This window comes from Pelodiscus sinensis, chromosome 11 (genome assembly GCF_052426305.1).
Source record: "Pelodiscus sinensis isolate ZL-2025 chromosome 11, ASM5242630v1, whole genome shotgun sequence".
Classification (NCBI taxonomy): domain Eukaryota; kingdom Metazoa; phylum Chordata; order Testudines; family Trionychidae; genus Pelodiscus; species Pelodiscus sinensis.
Genome location: NC_143062.1, coordinates 26,496,897 through 26,522,627, shown reverse-complemented (window position 1 = coordinate 26,522,627; position 25,731 = coordinate 26,496,897). Strand labels below are relative to the sequence as shown.

The 25,731-nt window shown below is 46.1% G+C and overlaps 1 protein-coding gene across 2 annotated transcripts in view; it reads right to left on the bottom strand.

The window, feature by feature from the left end:
- The window catches only part of COPG1 (coat protein complex I subunit gamma 1), a 48,786-nt gene that overhangs the window by 11,704 nt on the left and 11,351 nt on the right, over nt 1-25,731 (bottom strand). For both annotated transcript variants that reach the window (XM_006130882.5, XM_075938826.2), the window contains exons 2-18: nt 22,872-22,924; nt 21,951-22,031; nt 21,074-21,145; nt 19,578-19,657; nt 18,521-18,596; nt 18,257-18,349; nt 17,191-17,277; nt 16,864-17,021; nt 16,047-16,180; nt 15,076-15,143; nt 12,440-12,628; nt 10,054-10,149; nt 7,231-7,474; nt 4,251-4,326; nt 3,609-3,712; nt 2,235-2,360; nt 1,691-1,759 (exon numbers count right to left, since the gene is read on the bottom strand). In XM_006130882.5, the coding sequence (XP_006130944.3) occupies nt 1,691-1,759; nt 2,235-2,360; nt 3,609-3,712; nt 4,251-4,326; nt 7,231-7,474; nt 10,054-10,149; nt 12,440-12,628; nt 15,076-15,143; nt 16,047-16,180; nt 16,864-17,021; nt 17,191-17,277; nt 18,257-18,349; nt 18,521-18,596; nt 19,578-19,657; nt 21,074-21,145; nt 21,951-22,031; nt 22,872-22,924 (1,806 nt within the window). The remainder of the gene's footprint in view (nt 1-1,690; nt 1,760-2,234; nt 2,361-3,608; nt 3,713-4,250; nt 4,327-7,230; nt 7,475-10,053; nt 10,150-12,439; nt 12,629-15,075; nt 15,144-16,046; nt 16,181-16,863; nt 17,022-17,190; nt 17,278-18,256; nt 18,350-18,520; nt 18,597-19,577; nt 19,658-21,073; nt 21,146-21,950; nt 22,032-22,871; nt 22,925-25,731) is intronic.

Below are 25,731 nucleotides of genomic sequence, written 5' to 3'. Positions count from 1 at the left end.
AAAAGTCAGAAGCAGCATTGCTGGCCCTTCAAGTTTGGAATTACCTCCAGATGAGGAACATAGGAATTGCCATTTTGGTTAAGTCTAATGGTGTATCTACGCCCATAGCCTATCGATGGCTAATACCAAGCACTTCAGCAGCATAGTTCCCGTTAAATAGGATGAAGTTTAATAAGGATAAATGCAAAGTGCTCCACTTAGGAAGTAACAATCCATTTCACACATACAGAATGGGAAGTGACTGTCTAGGAAGGAGTACTGCAGAATGGGATCTAGGGGTCATAGTGGATCACAAGCTAAATATGAGTCAACAGTGTGACACTGTTGCAAAAAAAGCAAACATGATTCTGGGATGCATTAACAGTAGTGTTGTGAGCAAGACACAAGAAGTAGTTCTTCTGCTCTACTCTGTGCTGATTAGGCCTCAAATGAAGGCTAGAACTATTGTATCTAGTTCTGGGTACCACATTTCAAGAAAGATGTGGAGAAATTAGGAGGTCCAGAGAAGAGCAACAAAAATTATTAAATGTCTAGAAAACTGGAGCTATGAGGCAAGGCTGAAGAAATTGGATTTGTTTAGTTTGGAAAAGAGAAGACTGAGAGGGGACATGATAGCAGTTTTCAGGTATCTACAAGGCTGTCACAGGAAGTGTGTGTGTGTGGGGGGGGCAATTGTTCTCCTTGGCCTCTAATGACAGGACAAGAGGCAATGGGCTTAAACTGCAGCAAGGGAGGTTTAGGTTGGACATTAGGAAAAACTTCCTATCAGGGTGGTTAAACACTGGAATAAATTGCCTAGGGAGGCTGTGAAATCTCCATCACTGGAGATATTTAAGAGCAGGTAAGACAGACAACTATCAGGGATGATACAGACCATGCTTGGTCCTGCCATGAGGCCAGGGGACTGGACTTTATGATCTCATGAGGTCCCTTCCAGTTCTGGTATTCTATGATTTTAAGATGCCTGCAAGAACGCACACAAAAAATTCTTCCCCCACTCACCTCCTCTGGAGAGCGAGCAGCAGAATTCGCACAGCAGGCGGCTGCTCCAGTAGGCGGGACCAGCTGAGATGGCATGGTGATGGAGCCACTGGGGCGGGGGACCAGGACCTGCCGTAGCCACATGGCAGGGAGACCTGTTCCAGTGGCCAGGGCTGCTACATGGCAGGGGAAGCCGGGACCTGTTCTGGCAGCTGGGCTGTGAATGGGACCTGCCACATGGTGGGAGGGGTATCTGCTCTGGTGACCGGGAACAGGACATGCTGCATGGCAGGTGGGGGGGAGGGGTTCTGTTCAAGTGTGTAGTAATAAATTGGGTGTTACGCTGGCACACATCCAAACCAGCGTACATGACCTCAATATTGGTGCACAAGCCAAAACTCACTCTGCTCATGGTTGGAAAATCTTAGAGGGAACACTGTTCAGTAGATATGCTAGAAAAACTGCTGAGGATGCTAGAGAAACTACTGAGGATGCTTGTAATCTGTCTTGAGGAGACAAGCCCCTAATCATAACTCCACTAGTCAGAAGTTGGCTTGAAGTACAATGGTCTACTTCCCTTCCATGAGGATCAACCTCAGATGGTGAAAAGCTATAAGATTTAGGCAGACCCAACAAATCACATGACCACTACAGCCACATCTCTTCTCCTTACACAGGGTTAATGAAAGCTGCCATACATTCTGCTTACCTTGGAATATTTCTTGTCTTGTCGCTGCCACTTTCTCTGGCTGTTTGACCACAGTGATAGGAATACTTTCTGGAGGGGCAGAAGAAAAACAGGAAAGAGAAATTAACTGAGAAGATCACTAGCTCACAGGCATCAGACATACTGATAAGGACTCCTTTAGAATACGAAGGAAGCCCATGTTTTGTCTTGCTACAGACTTCCTTACTCTCACCCCAAGCAATGCATCCTATTGTACTCAAAATCCTCAGATTCACTTCCAAAATAGCCCGGGAAAAACAGCAGCTTCAGTGAGGATTATGTGTGATTACTATTATTAGCAGGAGGATTACAATAAAATCCTAATCTGGGAGCAACTGAATTTACTAGCATGGATTTTACAGAAAATAAACACCCCAAAATTCAAACAAGATGGATCTTATATGGCATCACATAAGCTGGAGATAAAGACGTCCATGAGATCTCATCTAATCCATCCCCTGAGGGGATGTTGCACACAAACAGCTTTAATACTGGAGAAGTGTGCCCCCGGTTATTCCATGGGTACCTGTTCTTTGTTCTGAGATGGGAGCAGTTGCCAAAGGAACAGATTTCAGGTCAAAGGGTTTCTCAGAAGGTTCCAGGGTATACTGCTGCAGTGCCCTCTCCAGGCCAGGGATGGATATTGTCAAGCCTGAGGAAAGAAGGGAGAGATCACTGAAGTCACGGCAAACATCAACTCGGTTAGCTAAGATTCCAACTAAATCTCCACCTCTGCTCTTCTTTATTGGCTAGTGCAGTAAAATACATAGGTGCCAAGTGTTCTTGCACTGGACACACTGAATCCAGACCTGCATTTCTGAAAATACTTTGAGGACATTTATGCAAATGAGTATCACCCCCAGAGCACACCTGTAACGGCAAACATCTGGAATGCATTTGACAGTTTAATTGTACAGTAGACTTCCGATAATCCGGCACCTTTGGGACCCAGGGGGTGCTGGATTATCGGATATGCTGGAGTATCAGGAGGTACTCTGGCAGGGGGGTTGTGATGGGTCTGTGGGAGGTGAGGGGTCCGGCGGGGAACGGCACGGCGTGGGGTGAACCCTCCGCCATTTTGCAGGGAGATGGAGGAAGCCCTGCGCAGCTGCCGCCGACAGGCCAGCTGGGGCTGCAAGCGGCAGCGGCAACTTGGGGAAGCGGCGGGCAGAGCAGCTGGGATGCTACCCCAGTTGGTCCCGCAGCGCCACCCCTCACCCCCCCGCTCGGCACCGGGCAGCACGCCAGCTGCTCTGCTGTGCAGCTTCCCCAAGACCGCTGCTCGTCAGTTTCATAGCGGCTGCGGCGGACTTAGGGAAGCGGCGCGGAGCAAAGCAGCTCGGGTGCTGCCGGGCGCCGAGCAGGGGGGTGAGGGACGGCGCTGCGGGACCAACCGGGCAGCACCCCGGCTGCTCTGCAATGCTTCCCCAAGTCCACAGCTGGTCAGTTTCAGCAGCAGCAGCAGCAGACTTGGGGAAGCCGTGCGGAGCAGCTCCAATTGTCCGGTTGGCCAGAGCACTTCCGGGTTCCAGTTAGTGCCAGACTATCGGGAGTGCCGGGCCACTGGATGCCGGACTATTGGAGTTTTACTGTAACTACATTCCTCAGGGTCTGAACGCGAGTCTCTCATGCACAGTCATCACTGTCCTACAACCTGAGAAGTCAGCCGCCCTACAGCACAGGTATGAGCAGATTTGGAAAAGATGACTGAAATGCATGTGTCCTTCACATCAAGAGGTAATCTACCAAATGTCTTTACGTGACCTTACCCTTCATGCAATTATAGGCCAATTAATGGATTTATGACAGCCTGAAGGATGTTCAAGCTCCCTGGAACCAGCCTGTTCCCTAGTGACCTTGGGTAATAAATGCAGCTTTATTCTGAAAAGCATCCAGTTACCATTCAGGATGTAGCCAGCGTTGAGAGCTTTCTGTTTCTGCTCTAAGACGTTTAGGTAGAATGTGGCTCTGTCTCTCACTTCATTATCATCATCCATCACACATCTGAAGGCAAGACAAAACCCAGCTGTGAGCACTGTGAATGTATGCAGATGACTGATCTACCTTGGTGGCCTAAAGAAACTGAAAATATGCATTACAGTCATGCTAGTAGTATGTAGCACTTTAAAGACTAACAAGATGGTTTATTAGATGATGAGCTTTCGTGGGCCAGACCCACTTCCTCAGATCAAATAGTGGAAGAAAAGAATCACAACCATATATACCAAAGGATACAATTTAAAAAAATGAACACATATGAAAAGGACAAATCACATTTCATTTCTATCATTAATGTTGTGGCATTGAATGCAACACCAATATTCAAATCTATCAGGGGAGGCAGTGTTCTATATACCCAATAATATACCCTCTAGGACGCTGCACCCAAAATACTGTGCAAGTCCAGAGGTGTCATTATGTTCTCTCTACTGGGTCAGGCACTCCCGCATGTCAGGAAAATCCCAGGTTTGTCCAAACATTTAAAATTCTTAAAAAGAATCTCTGAAATGTTTGCTGGGACATATTCTGATATGTAGCTCACCTTTTCAATAACACTAAGATGCTGGGTAACACATCCTCATTCTGGGCTCCAAATTTAGCCAGAGCACTTACTGCACCTGTAGCAATAGCAAGGAAAACAGGATCAGCTGGCACAGAAAGCAACTGGAAGTTCCCTCTGTTTTATGTATTTACTTTAATGTAACTGTTTTAGAGACACAGACAAACTGAACAGCAAAAAAAAAAAAAAAACAATTTTTTTTAGTTAATCAGAAAAAGGAATCCTGCCAAACAATCAGACAAATCAATATTACTCAGGATAGTTGAGTCCAAAGAAGACTGCAAAGAGTTACAAACAGATATCACAAAACTGAGTGAGAGCAACAAAATGGCAGATGAAATTCAATGCTGACAAATGCAAAGTAATGCACAATGGAAATCATACCAACTATACATAACAAAATTATGGGCTCTAAATTAGCTCTCTCAGGAAAGATCTTGGCGTCATCATGGATAGTTCTCTGAAAACATCTGCTCAGTGTGCCAAAAAGCTAATGTTATTATCTACCCTTTTTCTAATGGCTTGTAAGAGAGAAACAATCACAACGCTACTACAGAAAACTATACTGTGCCCACACCTGGAACACTGACTGCGTGCAGTTCTGTTCTCCCCATTTCCAAAAATAAATATTAGAACTGGAAAAAGTGTAGAGAAGAGCAACAAAAATGATTATATGAGGAGAGATAAAAAAAGACTAAGACTGTTCAACTTGCAAAAGAGATATCAGGGGATATGAAAGAGATCTATAAAATCATAGACGGTGTGAAAAAGTGAATAGGGAGTGTTATTTACCCCTTCACTGAACACAAGAACCAGTAGTTACCCAATGAAATTAATATGCAGCAGGTTGAGTGCACATAAGGAAGTACTTCACACTACGGATGTTAAGAAGTGCGTATTTCACTAATTGTGAATTATCATCAACTACACAATTAGTCGATAAGGGAAGGCGCTCAGTCCCAGCTCATGCCGGGTCCAGGAGCTACTCCCACTGAGGCTCTGCTGTTTAAATGCTGTAAACTACCTTGCCCTGCCCACCTAATTCTTACTACATTTAAATTGCAGAGCCACAGCAGGGGTAGGTCCAAGACCCAGCACAAGCTGGGACTGAGCCAGGCTTGCTCAGTCCCAGCTCGTGCTGTGTCCCACAGCCTCTGTTCCCAGGGGGTCTCAGCAGGGAGCTGGGACATCCATGAACAGGGGCTGCTCCACAGATGACCCGGGACTGTGGCAGGCAGCGACTGCTTTGCCCCCCCACTCCGCTGCTGCCTCTCATAGAGGCAGCCACGTGCAGGGGTGGGGGGCAGCAGGCAGCACCTTTTAAGTCTGCTCCACCTCCTTGCTGTTACAGAAGCAGCAAGGGGGGAGGGAATGTGAGTAGTCAAGTAGTCGACTACTTGCTTAAATCCCTACTTCACACAATGCAAAAACAATATGTTCCCAGGGGATGTTGTATAGGCCGAAAGTATAAACAGGATTAAAAACAGAATTAGGTAAATTCAAGGAGGAGAGGTCTATCAATGGCTATTAGCCACAATGCTCAGGGAAACAACCCCATGCTTTGGATGTCTCTAAACCCCTTACTACTAGACACTGGCACTGGGATGGATCACTTGTTCTGTTCACTGCCTCTGAAGACAGGACATCAGGCTAGATGGCCAATGGCCTCACCCACTGTGGCCATTATTATATAGATGACTTAACTAGCATTGCTTGGGCCTGGCCCAGGACAAGGAAGGGTGGGGTGGGGGGGAAAGTTGCTCAGAGATCCTACCAGTATTTCCCCAGCCCAGCCTAGAGCAGAGGAGGGAGTTGGAGGGTGGAGAAGGGAGGGTTTGCGCAGGTGGGCCGGGCGCAGCCATGATAGGCATGCCAGCGGTGCTGGGGACGGACGGACTGTGGATCTTGCAATGGAGGGAGGCGGGGGCAGGGCTGTGCTGCCTGGCAGTGCTCCATGGAGGGGCGGGGCTTCCCCTCCATACTGCAGCCAAGGAGGGGGGGAAGGAGGGGGAGGAGGTGAGTTTGGGACAGGGTGGCCTGGGCTGATGGCAAGCAAGACATCGAGCCCTGTCTCCAGCTGGCCAATCCCTTCCTGGTGCAGCTGCCCCATTGGTCACTCTGCAGTATCTGTCCCTCATGCTCAGTGCTTCCAGTGGTCACTCTGAATATAGCTCTCCTTCAGTCAGCCCCCTCCCTTTCCATGTTATGAGAAACAAATGAATTCCAGGCACTTCCTGTTTTCCTAACACAACCGAAACCTGACCTTGCGTTACGTTAGGATAAGAGGAAGCTGTATACCAAATTTGGTGGTCTTAGCTCTTACCATTTAGTAGTTCTTGAACAAACAGACTCACAGACAGACACAATCTCTAAAATACATATATATAAGACAGAGCCAGGCATAGTGCAGCAAAGTGCTGGTAAATCTTCCTACACCTTCCTCTTCTAAGGCCAGGTCCACACTACAGGGGAAGGTCGGTTTAAGGTACACAATTCCAGCTTCATAAAAAACGTAGCTGGAGTCGATATACTTGAGCTTTGGTGCTGTCCTCACAGCAGGAGATCAACAGGAGAAATGCTCCCATTGATTTCCCTTATTCCTTGAGAGGAATAGGAATTCTGGTGTTGATGGGGCACCCATAGCATTTGGTTTAGTGAGTCTTTATTAGACCTGCTAAATCGAATTCCAGAAGATCAACTGCTGCAGCATCGATCTTCTGGGAAGTGAAGACATGGCCTTAAAACATTAAAGCCTGCCCTCGTGTATTCTTCTCCATGGAGACCAGCATTCCTACCAAGAGATTCTGGAGTCTTCTTACTATGGATAAAGAGTTATGAGGGACTAAGCTGAGCACCAAATCACAGTCCACAGAAGGTAAAAAAAACAAGCGGATTAGCCTCTTTACTTGATGTTAGTCACAGAAATGTACTCAACATGTATTTTTCCAGGCCTGCACCTTACCTGCCCGGACCTCCTCATGTTCCAAGACAACCCTGTTGTAGATGAAGCGAATATATTTTGAAGGGTTATTGGTCTTGGGTCCTTCCTGCCCCAGCAGGTGGAGAATACGAGTGGCCAGGACAGTGAACTCACAGTCCTCAATGAACTCGCACAGGTGAGACAGGCCAGTCTCTTTGCTCTCAGAGTTTTCCTCAATGATGCTGATGATGCAGTCCACGATAGCTCGCTTGTACTCAAAACCGCCCTACACAGCAAAGGCCAGTGAGAAAATTCAAAGGAGACCAGAAGTTTTCATTGGGAATGTTAATCAGGGAGGGATTTAGTTTTGAAAGAGATATTCATGACTGCTGACTTTTAACTTGTGTTTGAAAAGAACTATGTAGCAACATTGCCCCACTTTGTCAGGTCTGTTCAGCGCACTGGAATGTTTCCAACTATTTCCAGATGTGTACTGCACCTCAAAAAAATTGCACTGACAGAACCATGCTGGATCCAGCTCTTATAAACATTATAGAGATCGGAGGCACACCAAAGCTCTTAGTTTTTCAACGGGACTTTGAAGTTACTTCTATGCTTACTTACTTCTATGCTTACTTAAGAGCTGCTAATATTCACGGTCTCTGTGCAGCTCACTCCAGAGAACAATCACAAACACACCAATAAAAAAGCAAGCCTTAAAAAAGGACTGCAGCCACCAGCCTGAAGAGTTTACATCTCTTTTAAGAAAGGGTCCATTTTGAGCCACTCTGCTGGTTGAATCACTACATAACCATATTGGGGGGAAAACAAATCATCCTCCCACATCAGATATCCAAGTTTGGATCACAAAAGAAGTACATTAGGTATCAAATCAATCGCTGCAGGGCCAACAAAATGCAGTGCAGTAGGGTAGGAAGATGAAAGACTGGTATCTCCCCTGGTGTACCCTGCAACTGGCTACTGAATACACATAAGATTACCTTCAAAAGTAATTTACTCATGTTCATTCTGTACAACAGAACAGTAAACAGAGTGATGTCCTCTTCTAATTTATATGTACAATTATGGGTGCTCTAAATATATTAGGAGCTACAGTGGATGAAAGAGTCATAAAATTGAGTGGTCTGAACTCTGAAACTGTATTTCAAAATTAGATCAGCCACCCATGCAAAATCTGTGCAAACAGAATATTCTGTTTTCAAAGTACAAGATAAAAGGATTTTGTATGTTCCAAAATGTGAGGCTTGAATAAGCAGAATATGATGTCATAACTGACAATGTTCATGCCAGCTTGGTTGCAGGCATATGTGGAGTCCTGAGTGTAACAGGATATTACTCAGAAAGGATTTTGGAAAATCTCTAACAGTACTTTCATAAAATTCTGCATCTGAAGGCACACAGAGAATGGCTTCAGATATGATCTCTCACTGCAACAGCAGGGGGAGCAGAGCTAAAATAGTTTTAGGTCATCTGATAATGGACTTTTGACACAAAAAAGGCTTAAAATTTAGTGTCAAAATACAATAGGCAACAACAGAATGTAATTTACTCGTGTTCAATATTATGCAGACGTGTATTGCCAGTTGATCTCCTGTTCTCAGTGGTGGGCAACCAGTGGCCCAAGCACCCCCTCTCTGCCCTCTTTCCCCACGTCTCTCACGCACTGGAGCCCCACACTTACTCCTTCCCCTCCCTCCCAGCACTTTCAAAGCGCTGTGAATTGGCTGATTTGAAGCGTTCAAGCTCTGGAAGCGAGCAAGAGTAGCACGAATCAGCCAATTCATGGTGCTCGGAAAGTGCTGGGCAGGAGCGGGAGAAGTAGATAATAGGATGTAATATTGTAGTTGACTAAACAATCCCGCTTATTGGTTAACGTTATCGGCTACCTGCATCCCACCCCCTCTGGCTCTGCAAGTATATTTTTTTAATGGGCTGGCCAACAGGCTGGCTCAGTCCTGGGCTTCCTGCTGCAGCTTTGCATTATTAGTGGACTGGGGAGGCAGTGCACGGGCAGGCTGGCTCATTCCCAGCTCATGCCTGGTCCCAGCATTACTCTGCATTGCAGCTCTGTGTTAATAGAGGACTGGGGAGCTAGCACGCAGGCAGGCTGGCTTAGTCCCAGCTTGCACTGGGTTCCAGCATCAACCTGTGACTGAGCCCATCTGCCTGTGCACCGGCTCCCCAGTCCCCTAACAGTGCAGAGCTGCAACGGGGATGGTGCTAGGCCTGGCATGATCCGGGCCTGAGTGTTTTCACTACTAACCCTTATTGATTAATCATGGAGTCGACATAATTTATGTCAACTACAAGATTAACAAATTACAAACTTCTTAACCTCCCTAGTAAATAAGTGTGGGGCTTCAGTGCCCCAGTGCACAAGAGGCTTCAAGGAATGGGGAAGAGAGAGGTGCATGGGCCACCCACAAGTGGAACCTCAATGGATAGCATGTGGCCTGCAGGCTGCCCACCACTGAATTTCAATCTTGCATCCCACTGAGAGGAAGGAGGGCCACTCAGTAGTCTCAGCTGCCCATCGCTGTGTTACACGGATTTGCTTTGAAAGTTAATTAAGCCAAGTAGCAGAATCCCACTCATGATGCAAATCAGATCATGGAAACACATTGATAAATAGTTTTTGAGGTCACATTGCAGTCACCTGTCACCTATCAAGCTTGCCATTTCTACTAATCATGCTTACATTGGGATTGTAAGCTTTTCACCTGCTACACAGCATTTGCTATATGGCATTTAGCACTACAGGGCTTCATTCTGACTGGGGCCTCTTGGTATTACTGCAATAGAAATAAACAACAACCATACAAATTATCTGACCAGGATTCTTACCTCTTCCCGGAGCATAGTGAAGAGGAAATTCATGAGGACTGAATGCTTACGCGGGTACTTCTGACACAAGGCACTGATAGCCTGCACCACCACAACCTGAACAGGTTTAGAAATAGCACATTTAACAAGGAGAATTCTGTCTTGTTTCAGTTTGGCTTTTTCTCTCCTCCACACGAATTTTAACGTGGTGAAAGATGCTAGACTGAGAAGTCATAGTTCTCCCTCCATCTATAAGACTGGCAGCATGCAGTGGAGAAGCAGACATAGGGTACGTCTACACTACAACGTTAATTCAAACTAACTTAGTTCGAATTAGTTAATTCGAACTAAGCTAATTCGAACTAACGGATCTAGACTAAAAAACTAGTTAGAATTAGCGTTTTGCTAATTCGAACTAGCATGTCCACATTAAGTGGACCCTGAACTGGGCTTAAGGATGGCCGGAAGCAGTGCCGGCAGGGCATCAGAGGACTTAGAGCGTGGAGATGCTGTCTCAGGCTAGCCGAGGGCTGTGCTTAAAGGGTCCCGACCCCCACCCCGGACAGACAGTTCTCAGGGGTGCCCCGCTTGCAAAGCAGTCCTGGCTTGGAGTGCCCTGAGTGCCCACACTGGGCACATCACAGCACTTGGCCATCAGACCGGCTGCACTTGCCGCAGGCTGCCATCTGGAGAGAAGGGGCAATCGGGGGGGCTGCAGGAGAGGTTCCACCCCAAATGCCCGCAGAGCCAGCCCAGTCCTCCCCATCGGGGGCGTGTACCCCATTCCTCCCTCACCTCCTTCCACTTACCCTTCCCTAGCCCCTTTTCTTGATGTACAAAATAAAGGACAATTGTGTTCAAAAATGGAATCTGTCTTTATTGAACAAAACTGGGGGAGACTGGGAAAAGGAGGTGGGAGAAGGGAAGAGAGAGGCTGGGAGAGGGGAGGGCAACTAAAATGATCAGGGGTTGGGAACAGGTCCCATATGAAGAGAGGCTAAAGAGACTGGGACTTCTCAGCTTAGAAAAGAGGAGACGGAGGGGGGACAGGATAGAGGTCTCTAAAAGCATGAGTGGGGTGGAGCATACAGAAAAGTTCTTCATTAGTTCCCATAAAGAAGGACTAGAGGACACCAAAGGAAAGGAATGGGTAACAGGCTTCAAACTAGTAACAGAAAGTTGTTCTTCACAAAGCACAGAGTCAACCTGTGGAACTCCTTGCTGCAGGAGGCTGTGAAGGCTAGAACTAGAACAGAGTTTAAAGGGAAGTGAGATCAAGTCATGGAGGTTGGGTCCATGAAGTGCTATTAGCCAAGGGGTAGAAGTGGTGTCCCTGCCCAAGGTTTGTGGAAGGCTGGAGAGGGATGGCACGAGACGAATGGCTTGGTCACTGTCTTCGGTCCATCCCCTCCAGGGTCCCTAGGGTTGGCCGCTGTCGGCAGACAGGCTACTGGGCTAGATGGACCATTGGTCTGACCCAGGACGGCCATTGTAAGCTCAGGGCTCAGGGTCGGGGGTCTCAGTGGACCCCCTTGATTTTCATGCACTCCTGCTCCTGGGTGGCCAGGCTGGCAGCTCTCCTGCCCTAGACGGCCATGTTCCTGTGCCTAGTGCGGAGATCGTGGACGAGGTCCACGATGTCCGCACTAGACCAGGCGGGTGCCCGCCTCTTGCGGTCCCGGGCAAGCTCCCGTGAGCCGCCAGCCTGGTCCCGGGAAGAGGGGGAGGGCTGGGGGGCATCGGGTGGGTGGCTCGATCCGTGCCAGGTGCTGGGTCTGCTGGGTGGGTGCTGGCAGGCTTGCACCTGGCACGGGCACCGTAGCCAGCCCGTGCCCCTTTAAGAGGTCCAGGGCCGGGAGAGGGGCAATAGAGTTTCCCTGGTGTTGGCCAGAGTGGCCACCAGGGAAAGCTGGGGAGGGCTAGCCTCCCACTTGTTCGAATTAAGGGTCTACATAGCCCTTAATTCGAACTAGTAAGTTCGAACTAGGCTTAATCCTCGTGGAATGAGGATTACCTAGTTCGAACTAAGCGCTCCGTTAGTTCAAATTAAATTCCAGCTAACGGAGCACTAGTGTAGCGCCTATGAAAGTTAGTTCGAACTAACTTTGTAGTGTAGACATACCCATAAGGATGAGAGGGGATGTCTATCTCTCTATCTCCCTGCACTAATTAGTCCCTGAAGAAGGCTGGTGATGGGGGCCCAGTTGAATAGAGATTGAATTTTAAAGGGAGCTCTCCAGAACAGAGCCTACAGTACTTCTGGGATAAGTCAATACCATCAACCCCTACACTCATGTTTCTAGCAGATCTGAAGTCCAGGCTCTGGAAGTGAAAGAGTGGTGTAACCTGGCCCAGACAGAGAAAGAAAAAGGCCCAGTACCATCCCCCCAGGGTACACCTTCCATACCTTGAATTCATCTGAGATTTCTGACATGAAGGAGGAAATCTGCTTCATGAGCCGGTCAATGCTGCTCTCACTGCCAGTTTTCAGCAGTGTGGTGATAGCCAAAGTAGCAATGCTGCGGTTGGAATCAGTCACTAGGTTCTCCAGGTCGAGGTTACAGGCTGTCACAGCAGACGGGTGCTTCATGGCAACCTGAGGAGAAATAATGGAATTCACTGAATGCATGGAAAGAGCCCAGCTGATAGAACAAAATGCTATACAGACCCCTATACAGTGCTCAAGCTTGTCTACCAAACCACATATAACAACAGGTGCCTTGAGGGTATCCCAGATAAATAATTCCCTTGAGGGCTATCAGCTCTATTCTCCTAAAGAAATATACCCATTCCATTCAATGACAGACATTAGTAACATGTCCTTCAAATGCCTTGCATCCATTTTTAGAGCTCTGCAAATCCAAGGATATCCACTTTATATCCACAGGTATCTGCATCTATGGATGTGGATATCTGCAGTTCATTTTTGCAGATGCGAATACAAATTTTTTATCTAGAACCCTGCAAATCTGCAGATATCCATGTTATATCCATAGATATTCGCATCCATGGATGTGGATGCAGATATTCACAGATCATTTTTGTGGCTGCAGATACAAATTTTGTATCCATACGGCACTCTATCCATTTTCCACACTCCATTTAGTAAGATTCACACCCCACCCATTGCACACAGGAAGCCAGAAGTGCCTACAGGGGCTCTGAATTTAATTTTTCCATGGACCTCAGCTTTGCAGAATCTATGAAGTCAGCCCCAGACCAGCCACTACATTGATTCTGTAGCTGTCCTCTTTGGAATTGAAGGGAGCAAGGTAAAAGCTACAGAAAGCTGCTCCAACACTTGCACTGGAGCAAAAGTTGCTATGGGGATAGGGTAGGGAGAAGTGTAAGGATTTGGTCCCAGTCACTTGATAAGGATCTGCTTCATCATAAGGAGAGACTTGGAGGCTTTGAGAGAAATGCAATACACCACAACACCTGAGATTCACTGTCATTAGAGACCACTAGTCAGTACGATTTATTTTCTTTTTCTGATGTGCTCCTGGATGTTTTCTTCTGCATAGAAAGCAATGAAATAGAAACTCTGATTGTGTGATTTATAAATACTTGGGAACTGTGTGTGGGACAGGGAGGGAGAAGGGTCAGAGTGACAGAAATCAAAACTTTAAACAGCTTGGCCCCATTTTTCTTCTCTAGGGCTATATCTATACTGCAGGCTTCTTGCGCAAGAAACCTTTTGTGCAAGAGTTTTTGCACAAAAAACTTCTTGCACAAGAGCACGTCCACACCTCAAAGCACATTGCAAAGTGATGTGCTTTTGCGCAAGAGAGCATCCACACTGCATAGATGCTCTTGCGCAAGAAGCTCTGATGGCCATTCACAGAATGGCCATCAGAGCACCTATGCTTTTTCCCATAGGGGTTTCTCACGCAAGAAACCCTTCTGGAGCATCCACATTTGCCTTTTTGCGCAATAGCTGTAGCACAAAAGGGAGTTATGTCTCATAGAAGGAGGTTTACCTACACTGGCAAAAACCCTCTGTTCTGCCGTTTTAATGCTGATTTACTTGCGCAAAAGTGCATTTGAGGTGTGGACGGTCCGCAGATTTTTGGCCAAAAATGGACGTAGCCTAGGACTAGGAATGTTAGAAATCATTTAATTTAGCAATCATATAACCACAACAATTCTAATCGGTTACATGGTTATTTGATGGTCCCTGTGGGTGGGGCCAGGAACCAGTGTGCTCCCCCCACTCACAGTTAGACTCCTGCCACTCCACATTTCTGCCTCTGTATCGGAAGTAGCAGCACAGGGTGGCAGGAAGGAACTGCTCCACTAGGGAAGGCAGGTCAGAACAAGTTCATTCAGGGAGTCAGTTTAAAAACCAGCTCCTGTCTACTGCCCTGTGCTGCTGCATCTGAAGTGGGGCCAGGAGCGCACTGGCTTCCAGCCCCACGCTGCTGCCTTTGATACAGAGGTAGCAGCGCAGGGTGGCAGAGGTCCCCTCGGGAGTGGGGCCAGAAGCACACTGTCTCCCGGCCCCACCCATGGGGACCATCGAATAATCATCTAGCATCCCACAGAGCAGCCTCTGTCCGCAGGGAGCTCAGCCCCCCATGACAGGGCCTGCTGCTGCCCTGCGTTGCTGCCTCTGATATAGAGGCAGCAGTGTGGGACAGCAGGCAGAAGCCAGTTTTCAAACCAGCTCCTCTCATGGATCGGTTCCCACATGCCGTTCTGTGCTGCTGCCTTTGTCTCATTGGCAGCAGCGCAGGGTGATAGGTGGCTCCACTGTGTGCTCTTCATTTAAAACTTGGACCAGTGGCTGGGAGTGAGCCAGCCTGCCAATTCAAGTTATAAATGCAAAGCCCATGGGCAGGGGTGGGGGTGTGGAAGGCTGTTGCGCTTGACCAGGACCATTAACCAATAAGCCAATAGCTGATTGGTTAAATGGTTATTTGGCTAGGTGCTAACATTCCTACTTCCCTATCTAGAACCCAGACCTGGGGAAGAGAGGGGGACAGGACTTCACCTTCCAGGGGAGGTGAAAGCTATTTAAACTCCTAGAACATTGAGTCTTACCTTGTTGAGGGTTCGGACAGCTGCATATCTAAGAGCCGCCTTTGGGGAGCTGCAGAACAACTGTAACACTGAAACATAGCATCAAACACAGAAATTAAGAAACTGATGAACCAGGTATGCCTCACACCACACACAAAAAGATTCTGATTCATTGTACGAGCAACAGTGAGCAGGAAATAGATAGAAGTTCTCTGGATTTACCATCTCAGAATCATAGGGACCCATGGAAGGTTAAGCAAGTCCAGTGGTTTTCAACACATGGGGGCTGTGCCGAAGGGATCCACAAAAGGTTGACATTCATATAAAAGAGCAGTGTTCAACATGTGGTCTGCGGATTAGGTTTCAGATTTCCAAAGGGGGCCACATTTCCATTTGAAATTTTTTAGGGTCCACAAGTGAAAAAAGATTGAAACACACTGAGCAAGTCCATCTCCCTCCATTCCCTAACATCACTAAAAGGTGCTCATCAAACCATGGCTTGGAAATTTCAATCTCCATCCACTAGTTGATCTTCCTATTGAACCTTTATTTCCACTGCTGCTTAAATCCATTTTTTCTTGTTTCTCTTTAAATCCCATTCTATTCCATGTGTGGTAGGCTAACAGATCACACACCTTCCTCAGAGCCCAAATGCACCACCTCAGCGAGCATCTGAACTCCACAAGGTTGTGAAGCTAGAGCCCCCAGGTTGCTTCAGAATCCCAGGTCTCTCACAGAGCTGCTGGTATGTCACAAGACAAAAGGATTTTTTTGTTGTTGCTAATTAAAATGGACTGCATAGTAGAGACACAGACCCCAGACCAATCCACACTGATCATACCAGGTAAATAAATACTTTCTACCATCAGCAAAGACATATCTAGGAAACAGTGACATCTCAAAAAGCCTGAGTACTGACAAAGGCTGGTCAACAAATGCAGTCATTATAGGCCCACAACCCCCATTACACCCTTAAATAGCACTAGAATTACCAGATACAGCAGGTGCCAGCTCTTTTGCAGTGCAACTAGGCAGGTTAACAATGGCAGAAGCAGCTTCATAGACCACCATCTCGTGTTTATTTCTTAAGCAACTCTCAATGAAATCGAACAAGGGGCTGTCATGGCTAGGAGACAAAGTGAAAAAATTAAAAGGAGCCTTAGGCATAAGGAGGACAGACTGGGCTGGCAGAGAAGGAATGGCTCTCAGAGCTACTGTAAGTTGCATTTTATGAAAAAGAAGTATGATTGTAATCAATCTGTGTGCAGCTGGTTGTCCCTACGCTGCACTAATTTGAATTGCAGAGATATAACTGAGACTCTCCTCCAGCCCCTCTCCAATTAATTAAAGGGGAATTTCCATTAGCTGTTAGAAATACTGTGCAGGGCTTGTGACAATCAGTAGTGCAGTTCTGGCACTATCCAGCAGAGGGCAATGGTATCTACAAACTAGCCACTTAATAACTACACAATATGGAAAAAAAAAAAATCACATGAAAGATTTCAGTGAAGTGTAAGAACTATATACAAGGGAATAACATAAACATGGAAGCAAAGAGCCTGATCACCAAACACCTCGATCAGATACTTGTATATTGTTGTTACAAAATAAAAGTGCCAAGGAAATCATCTCTCAATCTCTTTTCTGTGCTACGTTGTAACACTTAATAAAAGGAAAGGGGGTCACATCATGCTGTATGTTATTTTCTAACGGTTTAAACAAAAACAAAAAACAGGACAAGCCCTGTACGAGGAGATTCCTCCGATCCCTCTTTGTAAGACTGCCAATGCAGCAAAACAACTTCCTTACTTTCCTGCCTCTTCCTCCAGCAATTTGCTGGCCACTCGGATCATCATGCAGTAGGCAAAGGGTGACTTCAGACCATGACGCATGAACTTGCTGAGCATCTTGTTGACTGCCAGACGGTCATTCTTACGCACGTGGTAAAGTAAGCCGAGGGCATGATACTGTGCAGATTAGCAAAGGAGAAAAAAAAAAAAAAAGGTTTCACAAATCACACACCACGCTATGTATTCACTTACTCATCTATGGCCCACAGATTTACAACCAACCTTGGTTGTACCAAATCCCCTGATGGGCTCTTTGATCTGGTTCATGCACCTGGAGGTTTCTTACCTGCACCATGATATTGTCACTGGACGCTGCCTCCTGAGCCTCATTCACCCAGCGTTTTACCACGTCAAAGCTGGTCTTCAGCAGGTGCTGTGGGCACAGAATATCCCATAAGAGGACCAGGATAAGCTTTGCAGTTCACTGATTTATATTAAACAGCAGCAACACCAATCTTCTCCAACCTGGGTGTTGGAGAGACAATGATACAGGCCTACCTCGTAGGGGTGTTGTAAGAACTATTCCTTAACAAGAGTGCACGAAGAACAAAGGGAGAATCTTGATAATGATGGATTTATATTTCAGTAATACCTTGAAGCCCTAATCAGGACTGATGCTCCATTGAGCTGGGTGACCTACACTGCCCCTCATAAAGACTCAGTCCCTGCCTAGAAGAGCTTGCCATGTAATTCCAGCATTGTCTCAGTTTAGCAGTTTCAAATCTACTTTTACAAAAATACAAATCACCAGACCAGAAGGGAAACCTGCTATCCTCTGGCTCCAGCCTCACAGCAATCATTAATGAGAGGAGAAAGTATACACACACCACATTGGAGAAGAGACTTTGTGTCTGATGTCATGACACCTTCACAATGCACCATCTAAGTTTCCTGCTGAGTGATCACAAAGGGATATTTCTAGGCAGCCAGTCTGTTCATTTGCAAATGCTGGAGGTTCTGATCCAAGTCCAGTTTTAAATCCAAAACTAAATTCTGCAGATTGACCTTCAAGGTAAATGGTGTCCAAGGGAGAAGTGAGCATTACAAAGGAACATGGGTCAGAAAGCTAGTCCAGCGTGAGTGGTCCTGTAAGCTTCCTTCTCCCATTGTGTCTATTTCACAAATGAATCTATGCCGACCCACAGAGGATGTAACTCAGTGTTCTCAAATATGTACTAATCAATTATACTTCATATTTACAGAAAAATTCTCTCTACTGAAAAGACAACTCATGTTTTAACATATGAAAACACAGGAGAGTGAAGAATATGCTGGTCAGCTCCCAACACAGATATTTATTTGCTTCCTGGTTTAACTGGCCTGCACACAAATCCCTGCAGGTGCAGACATACCAATGATGACACCAGGGCAGAGCTGGACACACTGGGCACCTTGTCCACAATTGCCTGCTTCATGTAGCGTTCTATGGCCTGCAGCATGGTACTCTGCAGAGAGGAGAAAATGAGAAGCAATGTCTTTGGGAAGACACAAGGAAAGCTCAACTGCAAGGAGAAAAGCAAGGTGAGAGATGGGTTGCAAAGGCAGGTTTGAGAGGGGCACGCAACCAGGGATAAGTAGATAAAGGCCCAACAACAGGACTGGCAAGTGGCACTTACATCAGTGATTTGGCAGAGTGCTCTCACAGCAGGGCCTCGGTAATTGTCGTCCTTCCCAGTCATGTCTTTGGTTAAACTGCAGAAACATGAAGGACTTTAGTATTGGGCGTTTTACCCCCAGTACTATAAAAAGCACACATACAGTGTGCACATACCCTATTGTGGATTTTGGCTGTGAAATCCAGTGCCCATGTGACATGACAATGCTATCTTCAGCCTAGTCTTGCTCTGGTACAGAAAGTTCAGTCACGAAAGGAATGACAGGAGCCTTTTAATCACCCCGAGAGACCAAAACACCAAACAGCTACTTAGCATTAAGGGCTAGAATAATGAAGAATCTGGATTCCTTCCCTAAACATTCTGATCTTGCCCAAAGCATCAAGCTATGTTTGGTACCAAATTACATGTGGGGAAGCGGACTGACAGTCCCTATATTTGGGGGCTGATTTCTAAATGCTGTTTGGGGAGTGTACATTTGCAATCACCATTAACTCATCATTGCTGTCTCCCACTGTAGCAGCCTCCTTTTAGGTCATGACTTCCCTTTGGGAAATCAGTGGATCAGAGATGACGTGTCAAAGATGACTTGGGCTCCACTAGCAGGGTATGCTAAGCAGTGCCCAATGAGGTAAGAACAATAGAAGTCTCATGGCTAAATCCTTGCCTACCTATATGGCAATGTATCCCCCAGAGAACACGTCAATACCCTAGTAAACGTCAAAGTGCTCAGATGGAAAGGCATGAGTTAATAACGAACCCTTTACAAAAGAAGGTGGTCAGATACAGTGGGGTGGGCACAACATGGGAACCAAATAACCAGAGAGCCAAATAAAATACACAAGGGTCTGGCATATGGCATTTACTGCACTATAGAGTTCACATATATTGTTAGGATTTCAGTGCCTATATTTCTACAGCACCCTTTAAAACAAACGCATTTCCACAGCTTCATAACTCCTTGCAGGGATAACAACTATCTCTAGGTGGGGGGAGAAGACTTGCTGGAAGGTACATGAAAATACCAGTGAGAAAGAGGGATCACCCAGCGAGGACTCACCTACTGGTTACAATGATGACATCCTCTGCAATGCAGGCCATCTCTTTGATGGTCAGGTAACACATCCTGCGAAGAGTTGGCTGGTAGGGAAAACAGGCAACACAAGCATTAGCTGGCCACATGCCAACCCTGGCAGGGTGCCCACACTTGCCAATTCTTGTGATTTTATTGCAAAATGACAATATTTGTCATTTTCCTCCTAGAGCCAAATGATTACGTGAGAATCTCAACTTGTATTTAAAACAAATAAACAAAGGGTGAAATCCTGGCCCCAGTAAAGTCAATGGAAATAATGACATTGATTTAAATGAGGCCAGAATTTTACCCCATAAGACTTTGTAGTACTCATGGTTACAGAGAAAAGCTTGAAAGCATGACACGAGGGAATGCTCAGGGCTCAGATACCAGAAGGCCAATAACAAAACCCAAACAATTTTTTTTAAATAATCAGATTTTTAAGCCAAGTTTCATGATTTTGAGGCCTGATTCATGATTTGTGAACACCTGGTGCTGGCAATACAGGGTACTCTGTTGCTGATTATACCCTGTAGGAGAAAACAAGTGTTTGTGGCTGGTCTGCTCAGAACTATAGCACCTCTTGTCTAGCTGGCTATTGGTGTGGTGCTAGTTCTTCCCCTTCCTCAGGTTCTACTATGGGCTGAGCTACCTCAGGAGAAAGGTCACTGTCACTGAGCACACAGCAAGGCAGATTTGTACAGTGCTTAACTCAATGGGGCCCAAGCTGGTCATAACCTTTAGAGACTCCCACTGTATAAATGTTAAATGATAAAGGCAGTTAAGATGGAAGAGCCCAATGCATGGTGAAGCCTGATGAGTCTGTCTTATCAGACTGTTTGGTTATACAGATTGCACACAATTCATAAAAAAGAGCTAGGGATGAAGGGATGGTCAACAAAGCTGTTTGTACATTGTGACTCTGATAGCACTAGCCATTAAACAGTTCATTTGTTTTTTTATTTAATAGGAAAGTTCCCAGCCAAGAAATGGATTCACCATCTCCCTCAATTTACTGGTCTGTAGGTTGTGTTAGTATTACTTTGATATGCAACTTCAGGACCTTTGTGCATGTTCTCTCTCTTCTGTACAAATCTCCCACAGCAATTCTCTACACACAGACTTAGTGGATGTCAAAGCACACCATGAAACTTCTAATACCCAGTCCACAAGGCAATTTGTGTGTGTCAAGCTAGTGTGCTCTAGAGTCATACCTCCCCTTGCCACACACAAAGTCTTCATGTAGACAAGCCTCAAGTCACCAAAGTGCAACAGGGAAAAATGAGGCACTGCTGAGATATCAGTAACTAGGAACAGATGCACTTCACAGTGCTCATGTGGGGAGCATGGGTCAGGTGGTTCTACCTAGAGGAGAGCAGCCTGTCCATAATGAGATAATTCAGGGCTGAATGTGAGGCTCTCACCAGCATCACATCCTGGTAGACAGTTGTATGCACAAAATGTGCAAGTATAGAACTTACATCATTGGACTGGAACAGCTTGGTCATGGCAAAGAAGGATTCCGTAGCTTCCATCACACCCAGGTGTTCCCCCTAGAATGGGCAAAGTATGGACAAACGTTCTTATTTACAAGACAGCAGGTTTTGTATAGAGTAGAGATGACAGAACAACCAACTACCGACAACAATTACAGCTGGGGTCATGACAAAGCTAGTTTCCTATTTCTCCCGCTGAAGTATGCCTCAACATTAACAGGGAGGGACCACCTCCAGTGCCCAGAGACAAGAGAAACTGTTGTCCTGTGTGTCCCCACCATGTGGTGCTGAAAGTAGTTGAACTGCTGGTGTAGGTGGAAGAAAACCTTACTCAGCACTGTTACAGACACATAACAACTACTGTCAGCAACAAGGCAATTTTCTGAAGGATGAGGGGGAGTTCAGCCTCCATAGCCCACACACTATTCCTTTTCAGCTGAGATGGCTAATAAGGGGCCAATTACCAGTAGGTCCAGATTTGTAAAAGTAGTTAGGTACCTAAAGATGCAGATGAGACACTTAGTGGTCCTACCTTCTTCTTTAGCTGCCTAAATACCTTTAAAAGTCTGGCTTTTAGTAACTACTTCTATGTATGTACGTGACCACCAGGAATTGGATTCAGAGCCACGGTGGTCATCGGACAGCTATAAGATGATAACTTCAGTTGCTACCAATCTGTGCATTGGTTTTCTATACTGCCCATTCTCCAGAACTTTTTGGCCCAGGAGAAAGTGGTGACTTACTGGAATTGCTGTTTAAGTAACATTTCATAAGACACCAGTTAAAATTAGCAGGACAGACTAATTTATAAAAGAAAAATGCTTATAATCTAAAGAACTCCTAGTTCACATCTCTCCATTACCTGGTTTATGAGGTACAGAATCTTGGTGAGGATGTGAGCACATTTTCGAGGGTTTATAGGTGTCTCATTAAACACCCGAGCCTAGAAACAAACAAAAGCAGGAATAAGAGCCCAAAAAGACACTGGCTGTTGTTTACCTAACACATAACATACTGTGTGAACTGAGCCACTGATGCAAGTTACAAACCAGATATTTTAGGACTCTGTCAGTGACTTCAGATAAGACTCTTTCAGTTTACAACAAAAGAGATGCCCCCAGCATCCCAATAACTATCCCTAACAACTCATCCTGGCATCTGAAAGAAAAACTTTGATAAAGGTTCTATAGATCAAATGTCAATCTCAACTTTATTCTAAGAAGACAAACCATTCTGTTGATAATGCCACAAGCCAGAATAGAATCCAGCTTCCTCTCTCAGAGCACAGTTTCTGTAAGGCTAATGAGAACAACCAGTACTTAAAATGTTATTTTGATCAGTGAAGTGAACAGATATAATTCTGAATTTTCAAGGAACCAGGTCTGTAAACTAAAAAAGGCCTTTAAAACAGTCATTTTTCACTTTAAAGACAAAGATTGTCCAATAGTCAACCACAGTCCTGTTTATTAATTTCTCTATCCTACTAGAATTTTAGGGCACCCAAGGCTTCTTAGACAGAAGAATTGGAAAAAATTGGGGAAATCTATTCTTCTTGCTGACAAAAACATCCATTTACTCACATTTACAGTTTAACTCTTTTCATTGTTATACAAACAGAATCCAATTATGCCCACTACCTCCGCCCCAAATCAATGGAAGCTTTATCACTGATTTCAAAGCAAACAGGTTTGTTACTTCCTAAAGATCTCTAACTTTCTTACTCCAGAAAGGAGACTATATCACTGAGGATGTCCATATAAGATATGGGATTTTAACGATTTACCTCTTGCAACACTGCACTCTTCTCCAGGTGTTGGAATGGATTGGAACCACCACCTGTAAAGTAAGATAAGCAACAAAGGTGATCCCAAGAATTATCCTGTGTAAAAATACACTAGAAAGACTCCCTTTAGATCACACCTTTAACACCTACAGCTTAAAATAGCTTAAAATTCACTTTTCAGAGAATTTTCCAAAATAATTGATCTTGACATTACTAAGTGGCCAACCTTATCTCCACCCCCATGTCAGCTTCTTCTAGCTTTTCCCCATCTTGCAGCAATTATCCATCAATTGAGGAAGACTGTACAAAACTTTCTTCAGAGGAAATAAATGTTACTTCTAGATGGGCCAAAGAGGGTTGCCAAATAGCAAAGTGAGGGTTACTCTCACTTTCAGTCCCCAAGTCTGAGAATACTGCCAGCTGTGGAAGCAAATGAATAGGCTGAGAAATTAAACCCAGTTTAGCAACTGCCATAGAAAACCCTATGACACCAGACTCTGCAAATCTCAAATACTGTATACTTTGCATTATAAAACAATCAGAGAATTCATCAGTAAGCTATATTTTTGGGTATACTAATTAATAAAAAGAACAAGGTAGTGAACTAGAGAGCCTCACAAAAGTGTATTCGGTCATCCTACTTAACAGACTGAATGCTACTTTCTGAAGAAAACAAAAAATGGGTCTCAAATGATCAGAAGGCAAGAACAACAATTACAATCAGTATCTAGTCTTCATCAAGTGTTTATTAGTGAGCTGCAGCTTTCCATAAGCTGATAGCTATTGATAAGCAAATTTAGGGATGATCTCAACAAAGAATACTGTTCTGAGCTTATGATGCTTCAAGTCCAGATCACAATAGACCTTGGGGGTAGGGCTGGCAGCCAGTGTGCTCTGGCCCCTCAGGAGCCTCCTGCCACTCCACACTGCTGCCTCTGTATCAGGTGGGAGCTGGTCCACTAGGAGAGCCAGTTTAAAAACCAGCTCCCCTTGTAGACCAGCTGCTTGTCGCCTCATGCTGCTGCCTCTGAATCAGAGGCAGCAGTGCAGGATGGCAGCAGCCTCTGTCCAGGGTGGGACTGAGTTCTCGGACCCAGCACGAGCGGGAACTGAGATGCACTGCTTGTCCGCTTGGCTCCTAATACACTTTAAATGCAGAGCCACAGCAGGGGTAGGTCCTGGACCCAGTACGAGCCAGGACTGAGCCAGGCTGCTGGCCAGCCTGCTAAAAAAAAAAATGTACTGGTGGGGAAAGAGGGAAATGCGTATAGTCTTTAGCATTAACCCTTAAGCTTTTGCTTATCAGTTAATCGGTTAATTGACTACGCCCATGGTCACCGAATGGTCGATCGCGAGGCCTCAACCAGTTGATCACAAGGTGTCCTGTCCCTCCCACCCCGAGAAGCCCCACTACCTACCTCCAGTGAAAATGGAGGTAGTATAGGCTTCCTGGGGATGGACAGAAGTCCCGCAGCTTAGCTCCACTTCCGAGGATTCCGGAAGTAGCGCTAGCTGCTCTGCTGGGTGTACTGTGGGAGGGAGCATCGGCTCCCTGCACCGTACGGGAGGGGCGAGTCAGCCCCGGGGGAGGCACGCACGCGGGGTTTCCCTACGCCGGTGCGGTTGGCCCCAGAGTATGCATGCGCGGGGCTTCCCTGCGCCAGGGGGGTCAGTTCCGGGGCAGGCGCGTGCGCGCAGGGCTTCCCTGCACACGGGTGGGTCGGCCCCGGGGCAGGCACACGCTGGTTTCCCTCTGGGGGCGGGGGAATCCTGGGAGGAGGCAGATACAGGGGATTCTCTGCCTCCACTGGCACCCCACTACCCAGCCACAGAATTCTGTCCCCACTCTCCTGTCCCCACTCCCCGAACTCTGTCCCCACTCTCCTGTCCCCAGCCACAGAACTCTGTCCCCACTCTCCTGTCCCCAGCCACCGAACTCTGTCTCCACTCTCCTGTCCCCAGCCACCGAACTCTGTCCCCACTCTCCGAACTCTGTCCCCAATTCCCTGTCCCCAGCCACAAAATTCTGTTCCCCACTCTCCGAACTCTATCCCCACTCTCCCATCCCCAGCCATAGAATTCTGTCCCCACTCTCCTGTCCCCAGCCACAGAATTCTGTTCCCACTCCCCTGTTCCCAGCCACAGAACTCTGTCCCCACAAAATGCATAATTATAAATGCTTCATTTTAGATTTAAATAGCATGAATAAAAAACAGACCATTTATTTCATAACTATAAACACGTGATTTTAATTTTATACATTGCATAATTTAAAAATAAACTGTTTATCAGAGTGTGTAAGTAAGGGCTGGGGATAGCAAATGATGGACAGAAGTAGAATAGAGAGGGCGGGGCTTCAAGGAAGGGGCGGGGTAGTAGATCTTCGCCTGTTCGGAGATTTAAAAAGTGCTCTTGGGTGTAAAAAGATTGGAGACCACTGGTCTATAGAATAGTCGAGTAACCGATAAGAATTCATGAGCTTAATCAACTATTCAATTAACCGATATTTAACATCCCTAGCACAGGATGGCAGGCAGCTGGTCTGCGCAGGGAGCTGTTTTTTAAACTGACTCCCCTTGCGGACTGATTCCCACCTGCCACCCTGAGCTGCTGCCTCTGATACAGAGGCAGTAGCACAGGGTGATGGTGACAGGGGGCTTCCCAGGAGTGGAGCGAGGAGTGCACTAGCTGCTGGTCCCACTCCCGGGGACTATCAAATAGTCATGTAACTGATAAGATTTCATGCGGTTACATGACTATTCAATTACACTGTATCTAACATCCCTGAACTACATACAACTGACAGCTATTCTTTCCTTCTCCACTTGTGATTCTAAAATCTGCCATTAACAACAAGGAT